Raw genomic sequence first — 22,677 nt, 5'->3', positions numbered from 1 at the left:
TTAAAAGATCGTAGATAAGGATTTTAGGACAGTGGAATATACATTAATGATTTCTCGGAACAAATGTCGAAGAAATATGACATCAATGTTGGAGATAAATACATATATACATATAAATACGTATAAACACACCAATATCTGCATAGAAGGGTTGTTGCACACAAACATAGTATACAAACTAACAATTTAAACACTACAGGCTTAGCTACGCATTCTCTAGAAAGTAGCTTTTGATTTTGAAAATTTAGTTATATAATGCCGATGATTCTCAGAAAAAAAAACATCAAAGTTGTATCAATAATAAGGCCAACATAAATGATCTCCCAAATGTATATCATAACTTAATAAATTAAGTCGTTTGTAATTACACCATTAGCAGATATTTTAAATACGACCCTGAACAATTTCTTATTCAACATCTTATTCGCAGCTCTAACTCTCAAATTCACCCTTTCTTTTCCACTGCTTTACGAAGATACGTAACGAGCTGATCGTGTCACTTGATTCGGTGCCAATGTGCTGCGGGGCACTTTTGCCAAACGCAAAAGTGCCCCTCAGAGGCACCTCCGTTCATGTGGTGGATTTGAAGGAATGCCTCTGGTTGGCAGAAGATTTCCTCGCAGTTGGATTGCCTTGATAAAATCTCTCCCCGACCAGTAGGGCGGTGAATTGCTTATCCAGGCAGAGCCTCAAGTACGGACGGATAAGCAGAGCTGCCTATCCGTCCTCAAGTTTCTGGCTCAATTCACGTGCGATCGATGCGGAATTGCCTGAAGATGATCGTGTTCATTTAGGGATTTTCTCCCTGAGACGTGACATATATGGTAAACTTGAGGTTAATGACGTCGTATCAGTAGCTGAGCTGATTAATCTTCTAGTCAGTCTCCTTCTCATCATAGCTGGGACGTGCATGGCCATGGCCATGACGCCCAGACCACCCTCTTTAGTGGGAGCGTGGATGTAAGCATCGGCGCACGTACGATTGAGGGACAGAAACTTCCGAACGACTATACGCACGGACCTGTCAAAGCCCTTCAACGTCTTCATCGTGATGGTTGGACTCTGTAATTTGTCAATATACTTCGGTAGCAAGTACTTTTTCAGTACCAGCAGCTTTCATGCTGGTTTAAGCCCCGCTCGATGTATACGATCAAGCTGTGTCTGCAGCTCGTTGAAGGCTACCCTGGTCTGTCCTAGAGCATTCGGTCTTCGGCCTAGGTATCCAACCAGCTCATTCGGTTGCAGCTGCCGAATCCTGTCGTTGCCGATAGAAAAGAGAGAACGCGTTGCGCAGTAAGAGTGCTTATTACCACGGTTGACGTTAACCGTAATAGCTGCACTCTTACCAACGTTTATCGACATTCCTCTCTTCTCGAAGAATTCGACGGCTGTCCGAAGCTGTTTGGTACCATCCTTGGCCGATTCGGATAGCAGGATTAAATCATCAGCGTAACACAGCACTGAGATTTTCCTGCCATCTGTAATTCGAAGGCCAGGCTTGTCTCCCTCAAGCTTGCATATTAGCTCATCATCCATCATGTTGAAGAGATAGGGCGACAAGGCATCTCCCTGTTTGACGCCTCTACTCATCTTGATGTTCGATGTGTACTTGCCTCCGGCAGCGACCCCCGTACGATAATTCAGGTACGAGTCCACCACATACCGCTTAAATGTTGCGTCTAACCCGAAGCGATTCATTGCCCGTTCAATAGATCGTTGTGAGATCGTGTCGAAAGCTTTTCGTAAGTAGATGGATATAATGTTGTATGGACGAAGGCCTCTTCTTCGTTCTTTGATAACCGTCTAAAGCGCCAGGTTGTTCAATAGAACGCCATCTACCTGCCGAAAGCCTCTCTGGAGCTCGTGGAAATCTAGCACCGCAATCCTCTTCCCTAAACACTGAAAATAATACTACCGCAGAATTTGCACGACCAACAAATGCTAGTTTGGGCTCAATCTCCTCCTTAAATCCACAATTATATCGAGAAATACAAAAATAAATCTCTACAAAACAATAATACATCCAGTCCTAAAATGTGGTTCAGAGACCTGGACTGTAACAAAAAGTAATGAAAACATGTGAAGGTGAATCTATTGTATATATATATATATATATATATATATATATATATATATATATATATATATATATATATTATTGACATTTTATGGTTAATATATCCACATTAAGGTCAAACTTAAAATTCAGCGGTTTATTATTTTTTTATAGTATTTATTTGTAAATAATTATTCATAAATTTAAATGAATATCAGACGATAAACATCCTGTACAAATTGATGTGCGCCAACATGACACTATACATAACCGATTATACACATACACACCATTTCGAAGTGACTACTGACCTATTTCCACAACCATTTATGGCTTAGTTTATGGCCAGCGCTGATAAATGGTACTGGGTGGTCTATTTATACATTCCTCGAGAATACGCCGTTGAATAAGATCTTTGAGAATGAGTAGAAACTGGAACGACCATTAGTTCTTAGTTGTTGTAGGTAACTTAACATTATCTTCATTTGGTTTGGTTCGGTTCGGTTCAGACCGTGGGATTTGCTATAGGTTAATGAAATGTATAAGCAAAACATTGTCAGGTTATAGGTATTCAAATTAATTATAAGATGAGGATTGTAAAGTTTAAGGTAACATTATCGTATTTATGCTGGAGACACGCTCCAAATACAGAATATCGCCAGTGTTTTACATATAAGGATAATATTTTAAAGAACTTTATATGGCGACAAGGAATAGTCTAATTAACATATATTCACACCAATCAATGCTTTTTTAAAATAATAGCAAGTAAACACGGTAAAATAACACTGATCAACAAATGGTTTGACGATGAACTTTTTTAAGACTTAAAAAGGAATCAATTGTTGAATTTTTTTATTAACATGATGATAATGAAGTGTTGAAAATAATATCCAAGTTTTTTCGAGGCAAGTTTTGTTATAACAATTTTTATCCTCAGTCTTTATTATAATCGAAATAGCACCGAGAGTCATTATTAATTGGCCACTGGATACATTACTACTATTTTTATCATTTAACAGTTAATTTTTATTTCTGTTTTTATGGTTTTATCATCCTATTTTTGTTAAACTTTTGGAGGACTGGATATCCTTTTCTTCGTTTTCAATTACATCCCTGTCATACTTGTTATATTAAGAGATTTGAAAAATTGCTGTCAAGTGAAAAATATGATAATGTCCATTTTCCATGTATTCAGTTCTATAACTATATATCCGTGATAATATTTTCGTCAAAATATTTTACTCCCCATATCAAAGCTCTATCTGCGGTAATAAACTTCACAAGATCTATTATCAACAATTTTTCATCTTCAGGCAAGCTCTGCAAGGAAAGATACTTTATGGAACAATTAATAGTAGTTTATTACAAGCGGTTATACGTTTTTCAAGCCCAATAATAAATATCGGTGACTTTAACAGTTGATCATAATGTGTAAATGAAGCTGTTTGTATCTTGATTAAAACGCCATGGATTTAATAAAAATATTTTTAATATATAGACAGGTATACTTCGTACTTTAAAAATTTATATGTGCTGGGAGTGAGTATATCATATTTGTGTCTTAATTCTTCATCTACGAGGCAAGCTCTATATACGTTTTCTTGAACCAGATTCACAGATTTTAATTGCTTTGTGTTATAAAAAAAGATTTACAACTCCTACAGAATGTATGAAGGAAGAAAACTATGCTAAAATAATAAAAGATCGAAATAATAGCCTTCTAATCCACTTTATAACTAAAATTAAATCAATAGACAAGATTTTTGTGTAAAAAATAAGAATAAGATACCGCTTAAAAGATCTGAGCAAAATAAAAAAAAAATTGAAGAAAATTCTTTTTTCCCATAGTACCATCTTCACTGAAGATTAGCAATAATCTCAGGGAGGTAATGTATATTTTGTGTTGCTCGAAATAACGAGTGAGTCCAAACTAGTTCAATGGTTCAACCACTAATTTTTGCATCTTCTCAGTCCCCTCTTGCCTCCTATTTTCCCTTCAAAAGCAAGAACTAGTGTTTAAACATTCCAAAAAATCAATGAGCCCTTCCATCACAATCAATTTACTACAATCCAAGCAACCCATCTACTGTAGAGCAGACCTCAAACACAAAGCTAAAACTTGCAATTACACATTCAGAAAACTCGGATATACAGTTTAGCGAAGACGACGATCAAGAAATCCAAAATAAAAACTCCTGACAAATCGGATCATATACCAGTTATTATGAGCCTGAGTATCACAGTTATAAACAACCCACCCCTCCTCGACTCACGTCAAAATAAACCAACTAGGCAGATTTTCAATCCCAACTAGAAGAAAACACTAATCTGAATCTGTGGATCAAATCTACACATGACATAGATACAGCAGCTCAATACTTCATCACACTTGTGCAAAAAGCGGCATGGCAATCTACACCACGAACTGAACGCAAACCACCAAATACCACAAATGTTCCCCTGCACATTCGCCAACTCACTGCTGAATAACGTCGTGCGAGAAAAACCTGGTAAAGGTCTAGAAACAACATAGATCCACATATATTCAATATACTACGTAGGCAACTTGGAGTAGCCATCACAGCCGCAAACAACTAAACTTTCGAACATTACATTACAAACCGTATAGCAAATGAACAGATGTTATGGATGGCGACTAAGAAGCTTTTAAACCATACACAACTATTCCTCCCATCCGTAATTAAATGGCGAATAGGCCTGTTCCAATAAAGAAAAAGCGGAAGTCTGTGCTGAACCTCTTACATACGTATTTCAAACAGAACCAGCAGACCCTAATGAAGAAGTGGAAGAACTTATTAGCGCAGCATGTCAAATGTCCCTCCCGATTAAAAGTTTTACTCCTATAGAAGTCAAGAAAGAAATAAACAAACTCAACTCACGATAGGGCGCTGGTTATGATTTAATCTCGGCACAAGTACTAAAACAACTTCTTTGTAAGACCATTACTTTGCTAACAGTTATATTTAATCGCATGCTAAGCTTATCATACTTTCCAAAAATATGGAAATTTGCTGAAATCATTATAAACCTCAAGCCAGGAAAAGAGCCCAGTGAAGTAAAATCTTATCGACCCATCAGCCTACTCCCAACCGTAAGCAAAGTTTTTGAAAGATTGCTGCTACAAAGGATATACGCAGATCATGATTTTCTAACATTACCACCAAAACATCAGTTTGGTTTTCGGGAAAATCACCCCACTATACCCAACAAGAATGATAAATGAAATATCAAAAAGTATTGAAGAAAAGAAATACTGCAACGCTATATTTCTAGACATCTCACAAGCGTTTGACAAAGTCTGGCTTTACAAAGTAAAAATAGCACTATCCAGCAACTATTTTCTCCTACTCAAATCCGGCATATCAAATAGATATTTTTCTGTAAAATTTAATGACCAATAATCCAATCTCTATCTTATCAACTTCGGAGTCCCGCATGGTAGTGTTCTAGTTCCGCTGCTTTTCTCACTCTACACAGCCTATACACCAGAGACTAATAATACTACAATCGCTTCCTCTGCTGACGACGTAGCAATACTAGCTGTAAATTAAGATCCCATACAAGCCTCACAAAACCTTCAACATCATCTGAACATACTCAGTGATTGGTATACATAATGGAGAACAAAAGTAAACAAAACAAAATCAACTCAAATAACATTTACCAACCGTCACAATATATACCCACCTGTAAGAATGGAAAATGTAATAATACCAACAGTAACCGATGTTAGATACCTTGGCCTCCATCTTGACCAACGTCTCACTTGGAAGAAACATATCCAGACCAAAAGAAGACAGCTCGACTTAAAATTCCGGCAAATGTATTGGCTCCTTGGACGTAAATCAAAACTTAACATCCAAAACAAAATTCTTCTACACAAAGCCATACTAAAACCTATCTGGTTTTGCGGACTACACCTATGGAGCTATGCAAAGCCAATGTCGCTGAATATCATCCAGATTCCATTCTAAAGTGCTAAGATCGATAGTGGATGCACCATGGTACGTAAATAATCAAACACTTCACTGCGACTTAAAGATTCCTTTCATCAGAGAACAAATCCATCGAGCTACGAAGTCACAAATTGAACATACCATTCACCATAAAAATGAGCTACTAAGGGAATTATGCAACAATGGTCCAGCCACAAGAAGACTAGATAGAACCTGGTCCCAAGTCCTACTTCAAAACTAAACCAAAATAGAATAAGGTGAGACATCAATGGATGCCTTTCCTTCACGTCCAAAACCAATACATTTACTTAATACTTTGTAATAATGTAGATGGTAAATAAACGTAATTATAAAAACAGCAAGAACTGTTCCTTATATTATGGCCAACGTATAATTTTTTTTTGTTAGAAATCAACTTGAATCAAATATGACGATCTAATGACGTCTGAAAATCCTCCAGTGTTTATAAGCATTGAAAATATTTTTTATCAAAAATTTCAAATATTAAAACATCATAAAAATATTCATGCAGCTCATTCAAAAAAGCTGTCAAGACTTTTTTTATTTTTTTTTTTAATCTAAGAACCAGTACTTTCCAGTTGTTTATTTATAAAACCCTCCTTTCTTTCGTACTGGACTCCGTTTCTGAGAAGAGACAGTTTAACAATACAGCACTTTATTATTGCCATCGTTATTTGCAGCTCGAAGCCACTACATACGGTTGTTTCCTCGAAAGTTAGTGTATACATTAAGGCTTTTGACAAGCAGTGCTACTTGGACGATCCAAAGCATGTAGGTGACAATGTGAGAGTAACCGTTTGCTATCTCTATATGAGAAAAGGTTGCGACTATCAATTTAAATCACTTTAACGATTGATGTTGAAATGTAAAGTATTTCACAAGAGTTTATATACCAGAAACGTTTATTGTGTATACATAAATACCATAATATAATTAGTTAAAAATAACTATAGGTAATACTAGATGGAATAACATGTTATCTATGTTTAGAAAATGTATTTAACGTTTTTTAACATACACTGCCCGAATACTAGTTTTTTTAGCTACGATATTGTTGCGATAATTCCGTCAGATGTATTCCATATAGAAAAAGTCTCTTGGCGAAAATGAGGAAGTATTAAAAATCTAGAATGTTTTAGATGTCATCGAAATATCCCAAAATGTCTCGTAAGCTTTGGAACGTCAGAATATCTCTGTAAATAGGAAGTTGACAGTTCAAGTTGTATTATTAATTGACAGTTTGAATAGTTCTGTCATTCAGTTAAAGTTGTTATCAAGTATTGTAATATTCACAAGGAAAGGAAATTTTCCGTACTTGTCTGTATACCACAAATCACAAAAAATTAATTAAAAAATCATTTCTTTCTGGCTACATCACAATACGTTTTCATCATCAACATCAAAAAACTCCAACTGGTGTTGCTGCCCCGGAGAAGTGATTATAACGAAGTTTAACATTAATTATAGCGGTGGGATAAAAGAAAGTAATTGTTAATGGTAATACAAGATCAACTGAATCTGATATATAAATTGATAAGTCCGGACCCCGCTAGAAAAGAAGAGGAAGAGAAAGAGGAAAGGAGTAGAAGAGGAGAGCTATAATTTCATAAATAATTTATCTCAAATTCACGAAAAACAAAACGATTTAATTACAATAAAACGATTTAAAATCTAATTTAGAAACACAAATGGCCGAGTTAGAAAGAAAAATTGGTACTCAATCCAGTACCTTATATTGTTTCAGTAACTAGTGTCGAATCTTACCAAACAGCCACATCATCATCCATAGTTAAAACAGGCACAATTAGAACTAGTAAAATTTTAAAACCACCACATTTTGTGGTCACACAGCATGGCAAAGTTATCGTTTTCAATTTGAGAATTAAAAGCCGATATTAAAGGATGCAACAAGCTCTCCGATCACATCACAAAACGCTAAATCGAACACTAATCTTAGACCAGGAGTATGAAGGGCGAAAAGTAATTCCAGATCTCGCCCACAACCAGAAGAAATAAGATTTCGACAAAATGAGGAAGTCGCTACCACAGATTCCCAACAACCTATTTTATCTATGAGCATATTGCAAAATCTTCAACAGAAATCTCAGAGTGAAAACAGATGTTTTAATTGAGGAATAGAACATTGTCAAAATAATTGCAGAAGACGATACCAGGCAAGGAAAGAAGAACCAAAGAATCAGGGTAATAGGTCGCCTAGATCGACATCCAAAAGCCCGTCATAATATCTACAGGAAATATTGGTAGATAAAGGTTTTTAAGAAATCGACCAAATCGAGTGACCACAGAAAGGTACAAAAATACTCTGAAATTTAAAGTTGCTCATTTGAAGTAGAAAGTAGGGATTAATAATAATTAAAAAGAGAATAAGTGTCAATTTTGCAAGACAAGTGAATAGTAACTCGAAATATTGCAAAAAGTACACAGTCCGATTTGGAATACAAATGTGAGAAATCAGTAAAGGAGAATAATGTGTGAAATGATCAATTAAAATAATTGCAATATGATTTAAACCAGTGGTGCTCAGACTTATACTGCATGGGATCTACCACATAAACTGCAAGCTTCCGGAGATCGACTGCTATACCCTGTTTTTAAACCAGGAGGAGTAATTATTCAAATTTACCGCGCCGCAATTTGTTTGTAATTGGTCCAACTTCAGGCAAGTTTACTCCATTGTTATGAAATTTTGACACTAATGGCATTTTATAGGTTAATTAAGTTATATCGACGATTTTTTGTGTTTTCTGCGTTATTATTTTAATTTTTAGATTTTTAGTCTGCTTTTATATAAAAAACATTTGTTTTTAGAACTATTTAGCGACGTATTAGTATAATATAATTTTTTTGGATTACCGTCGAAGGCCGATATGATCAACCAAAAAAGAAGATGTATTTGGTAACTTTTCTAGTAACTTTCTTGGGTGTGAATCTGTCTCTTTAGTTTACTCCTCCTGGTTTAAAAACAAAGCGTAAACCAATTTTGAAAATAAAAAATTTTATTGCACATTTCTATAGTGTATTTTTATGTATGAGAGAGTAATAAAACAATAAATTATGTATGCAAATCCCTAAACTGTTGATACGGGTGACTCAATGAAAAACAGATATTTGTCAACAAGTTTACAGAAGTATATAGGAAAACAATTTTAAATTGAGTATGACCACCAGGTATAAAGGTTGGAGCAGAATAGAATACAATAGTTGTGAGGATTACTAATCCCTAAATAAGGTTGCCAGTGTCGGAGTGATGGAGGTTAACAGGTACTAATGAATTTGCAAGAAATGTAAGATGTTTATTTTATTGGTTATATATAACCAATAAAAGTTTAATAAGTACCTACCTATTTGCAAAATAAAGTTTAATTGTTTAGATAAAATAAAACGTTTTATTTTATCTATTTGCAAAATAAAGTTTAATTCTTTGCCTATTTGCAAAATAAAGTTTAATTCTTTAGATAAAATAAAACGTTTTATTTTATCTGAAATGAGTGCATTCCACGAAGTAAGGGTTTCAACAATCAAACATTTAATTCTTTAATTCCAGGAATCTACGACAGTAATTGACTAGATAATTACCTTCTAAACTTATTCCACAGAAAATGTGATAGTGGGTTTTTCCATTTTGTATATAGGAAGGTCCAAGTGGCGTATTCAAAATTCTTAACAGTTCACTAAAAGTAGGTACTTCAGTTGCAAGGTGCAGTTTATTGTGTATACTAGTGTTATGGAAAAGTTGGAAGTGCCGTGTAAACGCCGAAAAATTGGTCCTCTAACAGTTAATGAAAAAACATTAATATTTAATTGTTTTAAATCATTTACAGACAAACGTTTATGTGAAAGTGTTGATGAGACCGTTGAGTTAGTTAGCAGTACACTTGGTGTTGGGAAATCTACGATTTACAGAGTTATTAAAGAAGAGAAATGTGGTAGTTTTCAAACGCCACGTAATGCTCCAGGGAAACCAAAATTTCAAATAGAATATCATTTTAAAGAAGGACTTCGACGGAAAGTGCATGAATTCTTCTTTAGACAAGAATTTCCAACATTGGATAAAGTTCTTGTCTCAGTTCGAGATGATAAGGATTACCCAGAAATGAGTCGAAGTACGTTATGGAAACTTTTAAAAGAAATAGGCTTCCGCTGGAAAAAGAATCCCAGAAAGTCTATTTTATTAGAGAGAAGCGATATTGTCATATGGAGAAGACATTTTCTAAGAACCATAAAGGAAATGAGAAACCAAAAAAGAAAAATATTTTATCTTGATGAAACATGGATCAACGAGGGTCATACACCAAATAAATTTTGGCAGGATGAAACTGTTACAAGTCAAAGGCACGCTTTTGTAAATAACTTATCTACTGGTTTAAACCCACCATCAGGAAAGGGACGCAGGCTGATAATAGTACACATTGGCAGTTCAGACGGTTTTGTTGAAGGTGGTTTATTAACTTTTGAATCAACTCGTACCGGTGACTACCATGAAGACATGAACGCTGATGTCTTTCAAGAATGGTTCGAACAAATGATAGATCTTCTTCCTAAGAACTGTGTAATAGTAATGGATAATGCAAGTTATCACTCCAGACTTATAGAAGGACTGCCCACAACCAAGTGGTTAAAAAAAGACTTGCAGAATTGGAGTTCAAAAAATATTACGTACCATCTCGGATCTATAAGAAAGGAACTTTATTCGTTGTGTGCCCTTCATAAAGAAAAATTTAAAAAATACGAAATTGATGAAATTGCCAAAAATCGTGGAATGACAGTACTTAGATCCCCACCATATCATTGTGAATTAAACCCGATTGAACTGGCATGGGCACAGATAAAGAGTGAAGTTTCAAGAAAAAATACCACTTTTAAAATTCATGATGTTAAACAGTTGTTTTTGGAGGCCGTAAATAATGTAAAACCTGAAAACTGGGAAAAGGCAGTAAATCACACTATTAAAGAAGAGGAAAAAATGTGGAAGCTGGACAATATTACTGATAAAATGATCGAGCCAGTTATTATAAATCTTGGTTCTGAAAGTTCATCTTCTGAATCTGATTTGGATTTGTAACAAGTAGCTGTAAGTTTTATATTAATATTTTTATTCAACTATTTAACATACCTTAGACGGTTTTAAAAACTCTTTTTCTCTTTTGTAATTTTTAAAAATTAAAAAAAATGTGAATTTTTTAAAACCCTTTTTAATGTAGGCCAGTCAGTTCTAATATAGTGTGTGATAAAAGAGGTCACTTTTGTTTACATACACATAACACTTTATAACACTGAAATAATTCATTTATTTTTTACAATTATTCAAAGTAATTTTTCAATTAATCTTGAGCACGCCCATGGAGTGGTTGGAGCTACCAGTTAAAATTATGCTAATTACTCTCTCGTTCATAAAAATAAACTATAGTTGTAATTACAGAGAGTTGTAATTAAAGTCACGTTTTTCTTATTCATTTTATTTGGATATTAATGCATGGCACTGCATATCATCCACAAGTATTTCATACGATGGTACGTAATTACCGAGGGCCAAACGCAAGCATGAAGAGAGATGTTCGTCAGTTAGCCGATTACGATATTTGGATTTCACTATCTTCATTTGGAAAAATGCAGACTCACACAAGTATGTTGATCCAAAGAATGCTGTGAGCTGCAGAGCTACTTGCCTCAAAGACGGATATTTCTCAGACGATATGAAAGACCAAAATTTCGTATCGGTCGCTCTGGATTTAAGGTGTATATCCGAAATTATTTTCAATGCCTCCCAGGAAATTAACCAGAGGCAGCTTCACAATTAAACAGATCGAAAGATCTCCAAGAAGTAGAAGAAGAAAAAGAAGAAGAAGAAGAGTTTTAGGATGGCATTTGACACTTCTTCTCTTGTTGTATCTTCACTGTGTAGTTGACGTTGTAGATTTTGTTGATTATCTATGTTGTAACCTCCTTCAATATCGTTTATATTTAGATGTTCGCTGAAATGTTGTGCCCATCTGTTGAGAACTAAGTTTTTATTATGTAGAATTTCACCGTTAGTGTCTTTACCAATTTTTAATCGTGGTTTAAATTCTCGACGACTATTATTTAAGGATTTGTAGTATTTCCTTGTTTTGAGTTTTATCGAATAAACTTTGTATCTCATTGAGAGTGTTCTGTTCGTATTCCCTCTTCTTACGTCGATGGATACGTTTTTTCTTCTGAGACGTCTATACTCTCCTTTTTTTCTCCGTGTATAACTTGCGTCGATGGTTTTTTGATATGTTTCGTTCTTTCTATTTGTGACCAATTCGCACTCATGATCAAACCAATGATTTCTTTTTTCTGACTTGGTTTTGCCCATAGTTGGTTAATGTCTTCTTCTTCTTCTAAGTTTTCTGTCCTTATTTGATCTTCTATTTGCTGTCTGTATACATTTTCAATGTCGGGATCTTTTAGTTTATTAATGTCGATATTTTCTCTCCCCAAAAGAAAGATAAGGACTTAAAAGTAATATGAGAATGACTTAAACATGGAGTAAGACCTATCTGACAGAAAATAACCAAACATAGTGAAACTATAAAGTCGTACTGGGCTCAATGGGATTCTCGTTATCTTTCCAATGATTCATTTTTGCCGAGATGTATAAAATTATTGTAAGAAATGCGATTCATGTAACCGTAGAAAAGATCCTAGGACAAAAAATCGTATTAAAATAGCACAATAACTTTCCAGAGATCCTTTTGAACGCCTTGGATATTGTCGGTCCACTTCCCATGACAGAGTAAGGGAACAAGTACTTTCTTTCGAAATGGTCTAAAATTGCACCCATTCCCAATCAAAAAGCGACTGCAGTAGCAGAAGCAATCATAACTCACTTCGTATCAAGACTTTGAGTTCCTTTAGCATTAGATTCTGATTAAAAACGAATCTTTCATACGAATACTCTGAATAAAACTTTGGAAATGATGAGTTTTTGTAAAGGTTCACCACTTCACCAAGTATTTTTCGGGAATGATGGGACACCCTTTACAATTTACCACTAACCGGTCATTATTTATACATGTATCTTGTCATTACCTATTGCTCCACCACTGGTTAGAACTACGACAGATACCGTCAGAGTATATGGTAACTATTTCGAGGTGTGGGTGGAAACACTACTGTGTACTAGGTGGGCCAAAGTTACTGCATAGTGAAAGGCAGATCCGGATCAGCCGTTTAGCATACAAGGTCCATCGCTCGTTTAATAAACCGCGTACAAGCGAAAGTTTTATTAGGTACTAGTAATCTTATATTGAAAATATGTTATCCCAAAGACAACCGGCACGAGGCGGTAGTACTGCTGTGAATTAAATTGATTATATTGTGTAATCTTGTACTAGTGCGTTAATAAAACACTCCCAAATTGTTATGTTCCGTAATGAGAAGAATATTTTCCTTGGAGCTATTCGGCGTTATCGATGGCACTCTGTTTCTTTATAAATATAAATATACTTTGTAAGCCAGTTATGTGTTGATTTATTTCTTTTTGTGTAAAATATCTTCTTTTCAACTATTTTATAAAGCAATTACTTCTTGTGATCGCGAATTTATATTTCCACCACCTTGAAATTTCTAATTGAATATCAATATTCTCTTCAAAAGAAGAATTTCATTTCAAATAAAAATATTGACAAAAAGATGAGAAAAGCATATCATCTGGTATTTTGCAGATGATCTGATTTTTGCAATTGTTTTAACTAATTATGAACCAACTTCAATTCTATCTATCTATCTAATTAGTCTTCTTCGGTCCATCGTGGAACATAGGCCTCCCCAATCTTTTTCCATTCTTCTCTGCCTGTCGCTATAGTCATCCACCTAGAGCCCACATGCTTCTTGATCATCTGCTCATCTCATTTGGGGCCTTCCTCTGCTTCGTTTATATTCCCACGGTCTCCAACTTATAAGACTTTTGTTCCATCAGTCTTCTTTTTGTCTTATATTGTGTCCTGCAAATCTCCATTTCAATTTTGCAACTTCTTGTCTAACATCCCTCACTTTTGTTTTCTCTCTTATCCACCCGTTTCTCTTTTTATACATTAGTCTTATGTGCAACATTTGTCTTTCCATTATTATATATTTGTTATGATTTTGGTCTTGCTGTAATTCATATTAAGGCCTATCTTTCCAGCTTCTACGTCCAGTTCTTTCATCATTTCAAATAATTCTTCTTTGTTATCGGTTATCAGATTTAAATCGGTTATCATGAACCAACTTCAGTTGCAGATTTAAAATTAACGATTTTAAAGTTTTTGAACAGCAAAAAAGTTAAGAAAGGATTTAGAAAATGATGATTATAATCTGTTTAAAAAAAAAAATTCAAAAGCTCATATGCTAAAGTAAGAGTTCATATGCTAGACTAAAAAAGTATAAAAATTCTTACCTTTTGGTCTCCAAACCTCATTTGTCGCCTAGCATTCCTAGAAACATTCATCCTACATAAAAACAGCCGAATTTCATCACTTGGATTGGACCCCGTATTTACTGGCCGTCCCAATTCGCATTGGATCGCTTGGTGATCTTGCTTATCTATTATATCATATACGCTATCTCCATGGATTAAAAGGTCCTCCTATAACAAAATAATTTCAGTAAGTATTTGATTGAGCACAACAAGTTCCTGATCAAATTAAATTTTGAGCTCTTTGTTACTATTTTCTTCGATTTTATCAACACATTTTTCTACGCCCCACATTTAAAGCATACCCTTTATTTCACATTCTTCTCTACATCAAATTGTTGTTAAATGGTTTCTGGTTCCCATATCGTGGACAGAACAAGTCACAAACAAAGAGGTTCTGAGAAGGATGAATAAAGAAATGGAAATTTTAAATATAATTAAAACAAGGAAATTGGAATATCTCGGACATATTACACGTGAAGAGAAATACACCTGGCTCCAACTGATTATGCAGGGAAAGATCCAAGGAAAGAGGAGCATAGGAAGGCGTAGAATGTCATGGCTGCGCAACCTGAGAGAGTGGTAAGGATGTACACCAAATGAACTTTTCAGAGCAGCCGTCTCAAAAGTCCGAATAGCTATGATGATTGCCGACCTCCGCCGCGGAGATGGCACTAGAAGAAGAAGGTTCCCATAGAACATCTCACTCTCATTTAAGTTATTCTAAACAAGCTAAGCAAATAAGAGAACATTTACCGAATGATTGCCGGTATAAGCAATCCCTAATTATGCTTATACACTTTTAAAACATATCTAAAATCCGGATGTTTTTTTTAAAGAGGTTAGTCTTTGTATGTGGGTATATTTTATTTTATAAAAACCCTTAAAAGGGCAACATTACAAGCACGAACGTTTTCGGAACAACTGTTCCATCATCAGGTTAAAATACAGGTTACCATGCCTGAGCCACCAAAATATTTGGGTAAAAACCCTTTAAAATGAAATGTGTTACCAAAGATTGTACATGATGTTGATAATATTATATGATGTTTAATATTTTAATTAGATTTTACTTCAGGTAACATACACCCATGCTTAAGTGAGTTCCAGTGTCCGGAGAGTAAACCTCTTCAAACGGACTTCGGCTGGCAACTCACAATATACCCACATACAAAGACTAACCTCTTTTGTTATACGTGGTATACAGCCAGCTACAGGAATTATTTTCCTTGTGGATTTTGTTTTTTTTTATTTGCTGTTGGACCAAATTTTTAGTTGACGGGAATGCCAATGTGCGATAGCCCACAAATGACCCATACACTCTAAAATTTCTAAATTATTAGGTAGGTATAAAGTATGTTTCTTATAGAATAAATTGATGACAGAATATTACTAAATCGCTACAATTTTATTGACATTAAGTGACTTTTCACAGCTTCTAATATTCCATATAATCAGCCAGCATAGAAACTGCAATTGCTAGAAAGTCTAAGCAAGTTCACTGTAGTGCTAGCACTGATCGATTATTTCGTGCGAAGATTACAAGGTAGTAAGAAATAAAACAGATGCACTTGTCAAAAGAATTAAAAACGAACAATGGGAACGCTTTTCGAAAGAAATGGAGCATTTTATGGTTTACAAAAAGAAATATGGCGTAAATAAGAGGTTAAAGAGCAGAGGTGAAGTAATTAATATGCTCGAAACACATCGAACAGGATGAATGCATTGACTATCTAAAGAAGATAACTATATACAAAAGAACAACAAATCACGTTGGAACTACAAACACCAGACATGTTTGGAGATTACTGATACTCCAAGAAAAGCTGCCCATTTCAAAAATTTTATCTAACACGATCCCCAACTGTAATAGTTTTTAACTGTAATGACTTAAGGATATTGATCCTTTTTAGGCAGCTCTCTTTAATTTCCCGTTAAAACAAAACAAAAAAGTCATCTATCATTGTCAGAAAGTTTTCAATTTCTTCAATAAAATTTGCTGCTAGTAATAATAAGGACACTAATGGACCTGATATACTACCTTTCAGCATTCCAAACTCAGCATATCTTTTAGTATTTGTTTAATTTAAAGGTTATTTAAGAATACAAAATTTAAATAAAAATTTAAATAGAAGAATACAGATGATCAGCAAATTTCATACTTACACTTATTTCTTTTGAATAGTCCCATCTGTTTTTACATCATGTCATTGTTGTTATTTGCGCATAAAAAATTACAGTTCATTGTCTAAAAATGAACAAACAAACGACTATATCAACAGAACAATTTCTATAACCTTTTGTCGGCAAACAATGATACCCGTAACAATAATTAACTTATTGATATGTTCATATTTGGGCCAGAATTTTTTTGTTATCCAAATATGACTCACCGTTGTAAAGGCTTACTTGTATTTGATCGTGACCCTAATCATTAGAATAAAATTTTTTTTAATGATCGGTTTTATTTTTCTGTCAAGATGTCAGTGGTGGAGAGATTATTAATTTATAGGAGCAACGCTGAATGACGCTGGTGGAAAAGTAAAATAGGAATAAAAACTATGTCAAAGAAATATCAAAATACCAAAACCAAGGAAGGAATCGTCTAATTATTAATCCTCAAGTAAACATATATACCAGAGAAATTCGCAAATAAAAAGTATTTTTTCTGACACTCTTTGATACAAGTATCTAACAACTGCCTCCGATAAATTTAAACTTAAAAAAAAAACATAAATTTTCCTTGATTGGAACTGGAGATATTGCGACTTTTACAAATTTGAATTTATGAATTCAGTTTTGAAACCGTCCCTTGTCCCCAGTAGCAGTAATGCATTGGTTAGTGATCGGTGTAGTAGTGTCTGGGGGCTCAGGAGACTAAGGACTCGAAAGCCCTGAAAAAGACATCAAAAATGATTTTGAAATCTCGGCGCAATGATAATTGACGACGTTCAACCCGGAAGACTGTTCAGTTTAATATTAATTCTTGTAATAATATTAATCTTAGCTCTAGGTTTAATTGTACTAACCGCGGAAATCTCTCTCAACCGTAAACTTTAGGTGTTCACATTGGGCGTTAAGGGTGTTTAAAACATCAGTTACTTTGTTTTCAGGGACCGATAAAATTAAATTATCTACATATCGTTTAATAAAAGGTATGTGAAATGGTATCTTTTCTTTACACGTTGTTATAAGTTCATCCAAAACAAAGTTACATAGTATTGGGTATATTTTGCTGCCCACTGGAGTGCCAAAGATTTGTTTAAAAAAATTACCATTGAACAAAAAGATGTTAGAGTCTAATATAAATGTTAAAATTCTTATGAAATCATCTAAACTGATCTTGGTATGCGGAGAGATGCTGTTCCAGTTATTTTTGATGGCAGATGGTATGATTCCTTTTTTAGATATGCTTATCCATCGTGGCAGTGATGGCATGCTAAGGACGGAGTGGTATCGTAAATCTTGCTTTAGTAACCGTTGCATAAATTTTCATTCTCAACATCCATTCAAGATGAAAACAAATTTGGTTTTGGCCTTAAAAACTAGGGTTACCAACTTGTCACACATCGAGATCAGGGACAAGGGACTAAAAAAGTTGAGATCTATACTACTAGAGAACTCCTACCCCATAGGGCTTTTAAATAAACTCATTTTCGGTTCTCCGTTTCCTTCGCAAGTTTCTGACAACTAAAATTTTCATAATAATGAGGTCAGACATTTGACATTGACATACAACACATCAGTAATACCATCTAAAATAACTTATGGTTCCTTACCCTACATTCCAGTTCTGACACCTAAGCTAATGAACATTTTCAAAAATGTTAATAGCTTAAACATTACAACTAAGAATGAGAAAACGGTATTGAAGTTATACATAAAAACAAAAGATCCTTTCACAATACAGGAGAAATCGATAGTTGTTTATTCTATACCGTGTACCAATTGTAACAACGTATACATCGGAGAATTATCTTGTAATTTCCACAGTAGGGTGATCTCACATCGTAGTGACATAAAAACCAATAAAATAAATGCATGTGCACTCACAGAACATGCAGTAACTGTGAAACATTAGTTTATTTCGAAGATTCCTGTATTTTGACAAAAGAAAAAACCATTCAAAACGTGCTGTCTTGGAAATGTGTTTCATAAAATCTAGTACGTCTTGCATAAATAAAAAGTCTGACATAGATAAACTGAGCAACATTTATTATTATTTACTGGAAAAACATCAAAAATAAAATAAATATTTACCTCTACATATACACGTCACAATATACCTATGTGCATAACTGGTTGCATACCATTAAGACAGGTTTAATAGTTAAAAATTAAAACTACCCAATATGGGCCTCTTGGTTCTTGAAAAGAAATACAATATTAAGAACACCTAATTACATTTTAATCATATTGTTTTTTCTTTCTGTTTTCTATGTATCAGAGTTAAAACACACATCAAAAGATGTCATGAAATAAACTAAGCTTTACTATCCTTACCTAAATTTTTAGAATGTATTTTGTCCATTATTATGTTTTATATTTGTGTTATTAATGTTGAGTGTCAAAGTTTATTGTAAATAATCTCAACGACTAGTAAGTTACACTAACGAATGGTGATATTTTGTAAATATTTAAACATTCTTATCTATATTAGTGTCTTGAAAAAGGAATAAAACAATTCCGAAAGCTAGACAAAAAGTCAAAAGAGTGTTTGTAACATCTCGGCCAACCATCTGAATGCAGCCGTAATAAACTAGTTGTTTGTTTATATCGATAGTCACTAATATCCTGTATTTCTCTCTTTATATTATATATATATATATATATATATATATATATATATATATATATGTGTGTGTGTGTGTGTGTATGTATGTGTGTGCGTGTGTGTTTGTATGGTATGGAAGCATGGACTTATGGATTCACTGAAACGATGTATAATATAATTGAGGCTTTCTTGAGGCCTTATTCAGGAATATCCTGGCTCAAGTACCTTTGCTAGTGGTATGCAGTCAGCAACACGGCACTAGTTAGGTACGCTTCGAACAAAGCAAAGGTCATGCGACTGATCGCCAATGTCCTTGGAGGACAACTTAAAGAAGATGAAGCAAGAAAGATTCAAAGCAAAAACTAGCTACTAACATTCTACAAAAACGAGGCATGAAATGTTATGAGAGGTCAATCAGAAAGAAGTACCATTACATATAATAAAATATTCAATAGCATTGAATTCAGTTATTGTCAAAAATATAAAATGGGGAACCCGTTAAGACGATAAAAAGACACAAACAAGGGAGAAAAGATAAAGGAGATAATCAAAAACTTAAAGAATAAAAGTGAAGGGACTTTTCACTGGAATATTTTACATATTTTGCAGTCGTAGTATCTTTAAAAAATGAAACAGGTTACATATCAGTCAAATTATTTATTATTTGCACAACATCGATTACCATATTTTGCACCACAATAGACACTTGTCAAGCTAAATGATTGTTGCTCGATTACAATAGTACTACATTTATAAACGTCTTAATTAGGTTGAATGAAGGTTGAAATATGTATCATTTCGGTTGAAATAAACGTACGAAAGTAGGTGGATACTCGACATATTAATAAGATCAAAAACGCAGCGTCACTCATGTTGATGACATAGAATCTGTCGGTTTAGAGTCATAAAGTTACAGATTTAAATCCGGAACATCGTACGTCAGCCAGACCATAAGGTTCCCCACCTACAAGAAATTTTATCTAGAGGGTGATCACAGTTCATTTTACATTTCAGAAATGAACTACAAACATATAAATTTGTAACGTAACTATTGATTTAAACTAAGTCGTATAGTAAATTTTTTATTATATATATATATATATATATATATATATATATATATATATATATATATATATATATATATATATATATATATATATACTTTCAGACCTATAGAACTGAAAGCTATATTGAACATGTATACCAAATTTACGTTTGGTTACGTTTGGTTTTACGAATGATGACAAATATAAAAGGAACATAATAAAGAAGTCTAAAGTGGCTGGACAAGAACACGTAAACTGGGTTGGCAAAACTGTACCAGCTAAAAAACCAGGCTCAAATTTTTGCAGGTAAATATTGTTTTATTCATTGTTGTTAATTTGTACATTTTGATTTACATACCATTTTACTGATAATTTAATCTTGTATGTATTTTGAAGTAATATTAGGCTACTAAAACCTAACCTCAAAGTCATTTACTTATCTCTAATATGTTTTTCACAGAATTACTGTTACGTTTTCACTGAAAAAGATATTATGATTGAAATATCCGCCAAACTACATAACATGACAACCAAAGCGGAACAGGACATTTACATCCAATCTGTTATGGAAATTAATCAGATTGCAAGAGAAAGACCCAGGTCTAGTTCGTCAACCGCGAAACACAAGGCTTTCAGTGTGATTTATTATGTAGTACATAATGGAAAACGTACAAAAGTATGTAAAAATGGATTTATGAAAACCTATGGATACACTGCAAAGCAGTGTTACCATTTGTCCCATCTATTGCAACTAAATGAAATACCAACTGACAACAGAAGAAAAAACGTTTCAGGCAATGCAATACCTGAGTCCGTACTATCTAAATTAAGGGTCCATGTCGAATCATTCCCCACCAAAGTACATCACTATACAGGAAAAGAAAGAAAGTATTTTTCAGCTAATATGAATTTAAAAATCATGTAAGACATGTTCATTAAAAAAGGACATAGTTTCCTTATTTCAACATTAGAAACTGAGTTAGGTCTCAGGATCCAAGGATAACAAGGTCCTGAGTTAGCAACTCATCAAGTCTATCATCAAGTCCTCGTAGACACTTTGTCTCAGGACCAGCAACTTCATGTGGAGTCGTTCGTAGCCATGTTATCTAATCCACTGGTAACTTTAACATCCTAATTATATAAGACTGAATAATGTAAACTAAATTGTAACCTACAACTTTTAACGGGTTTTTACCCAGATATTTAGCGGCTCAAAACATGTACACCTAGACACTGATGATGGAACATGGTTTCCGAAAACGTTTTGTCTTCATGACATAGCCCGATTGGGTTTTTTTAATTTATATACCTTTTATAAAGGATTTTAACAAATTTTTTATTTAAAAACAATTCTCCTCCTCCTAAGTGCCTGCTCTGTTGAAGTTGGCGATCAATATGGCAAATTTCTCTCTATTCTGGGCTTGATGAATTAATTCATTTCCTTTTGTGTGGGTCCAATCTGTGATGTTTCGTAGCCAAGATTTTTTCTTTCGTCCTATGCTCCTTTTACCTTCAATCTTACCTTCTAATATTACCTGTAGCTGCTCAAATTCCCTATGGCGCATTATGTGTCCTAGATATGACGTCTTTCTAATTTTGATAGTATTGACCAGATGAGGGCGTGTGTTCATTGCTCTCAGTACTTCTTCATTCGTAGTTCTGCTGGTCCAGCTTATTCTTAGCATTCGGCAGTACATCTACATTTTAAATGAATTTAATTTGTTGACGTCATACTGTTTTAATGTCCAGGTCTCACAGCCATATAGTAATAGAGACCACACATAAAACTTTAGTGTTCTCAATCTTATTGAGACAGATAGCTTGGGGTTACAGAGCATTTTACGCATACTCATGAAACCAGATCTTGCTATTTCAATGCGTCTTCTAATTTCTTTTGAGTGGTCTAGTTGACTATTTAGTTCTCTGCCCAGGTATATGAAGCTTTGGGAATATGAAGCTAACAAGAAAAACAATTCTACAGGGTGATATTTTTTAAATATGAAACAACAATATACGATATTTAACGAGTTATGACAATTTTTATTTTGAAAAAAAAAAATTCTATGCGGTGGCGATTAATTACGCTGTTGCTCGTACTGCCCAACTATCCTTGGTCAATATAATCGAATCGTATGGTTTCACAATGCACGTTAATTATCCTACAAGAATAACTAAAGCAACATCTACCATAATTGATTATATTGTCTCAGATTTCTCACCCCTTGATGTACGCTCTACAATTATAATTCAGGACTATCTGATCATGAAACAATATATACCAAGTTTAACATTCTTAACATTCTTAAGGTTTATTATGCAATTTTCAATTTATTTAAATTTTGTAATGGATTGTGTAT

At 34.0% G+C, this 22,677-nt stretch overlaps 1 protein-coding gene across 1 annotated transcript in view; it reads right to left on the bottom strand.

Moving 5' to 3' along the window:
* The window catches only part of dysf (neuronal PAS domain protein dysfusion), a 375,458-nt gene that overhangs the window by 22,530 nt on the left and 330,251 nt on the right, over positions 1 to 22,677 (bottom strand). The window contains exon 6 of the mRNA XM_072546055.1: positions 14,480 to 14,668. Coding sequence (XP_072402156.1) covers positions 14,480 to 14,668 — 189 coding nt within the window. The remainder of the gene's footprint in view (positions 1 to 14,479; positions 14,669 to 22,677) is intronic.

This window comes from Diabrotica undecimpunctata, chromosome 10, assembly GCF_040954645.1.
Source record: "Diabrotica undecimpunctata isolate CICGRU chromosome 10, icDiaUnde3, whole genome shotgun sequence".
In the NCBI taxonomy this organism is placed as follows: Eukaryota; Metazoa; Arthropoda; class Insecta; order Coleoptera; family Chrysomelidae; genus Diabrotica; species Diabrotica undecimpunctata.
The sequence above is the reverse complement of the archived record's forward strand: the minus strand, read 5'-3'. Positions and strand labels throughout refer to the sequence as shown.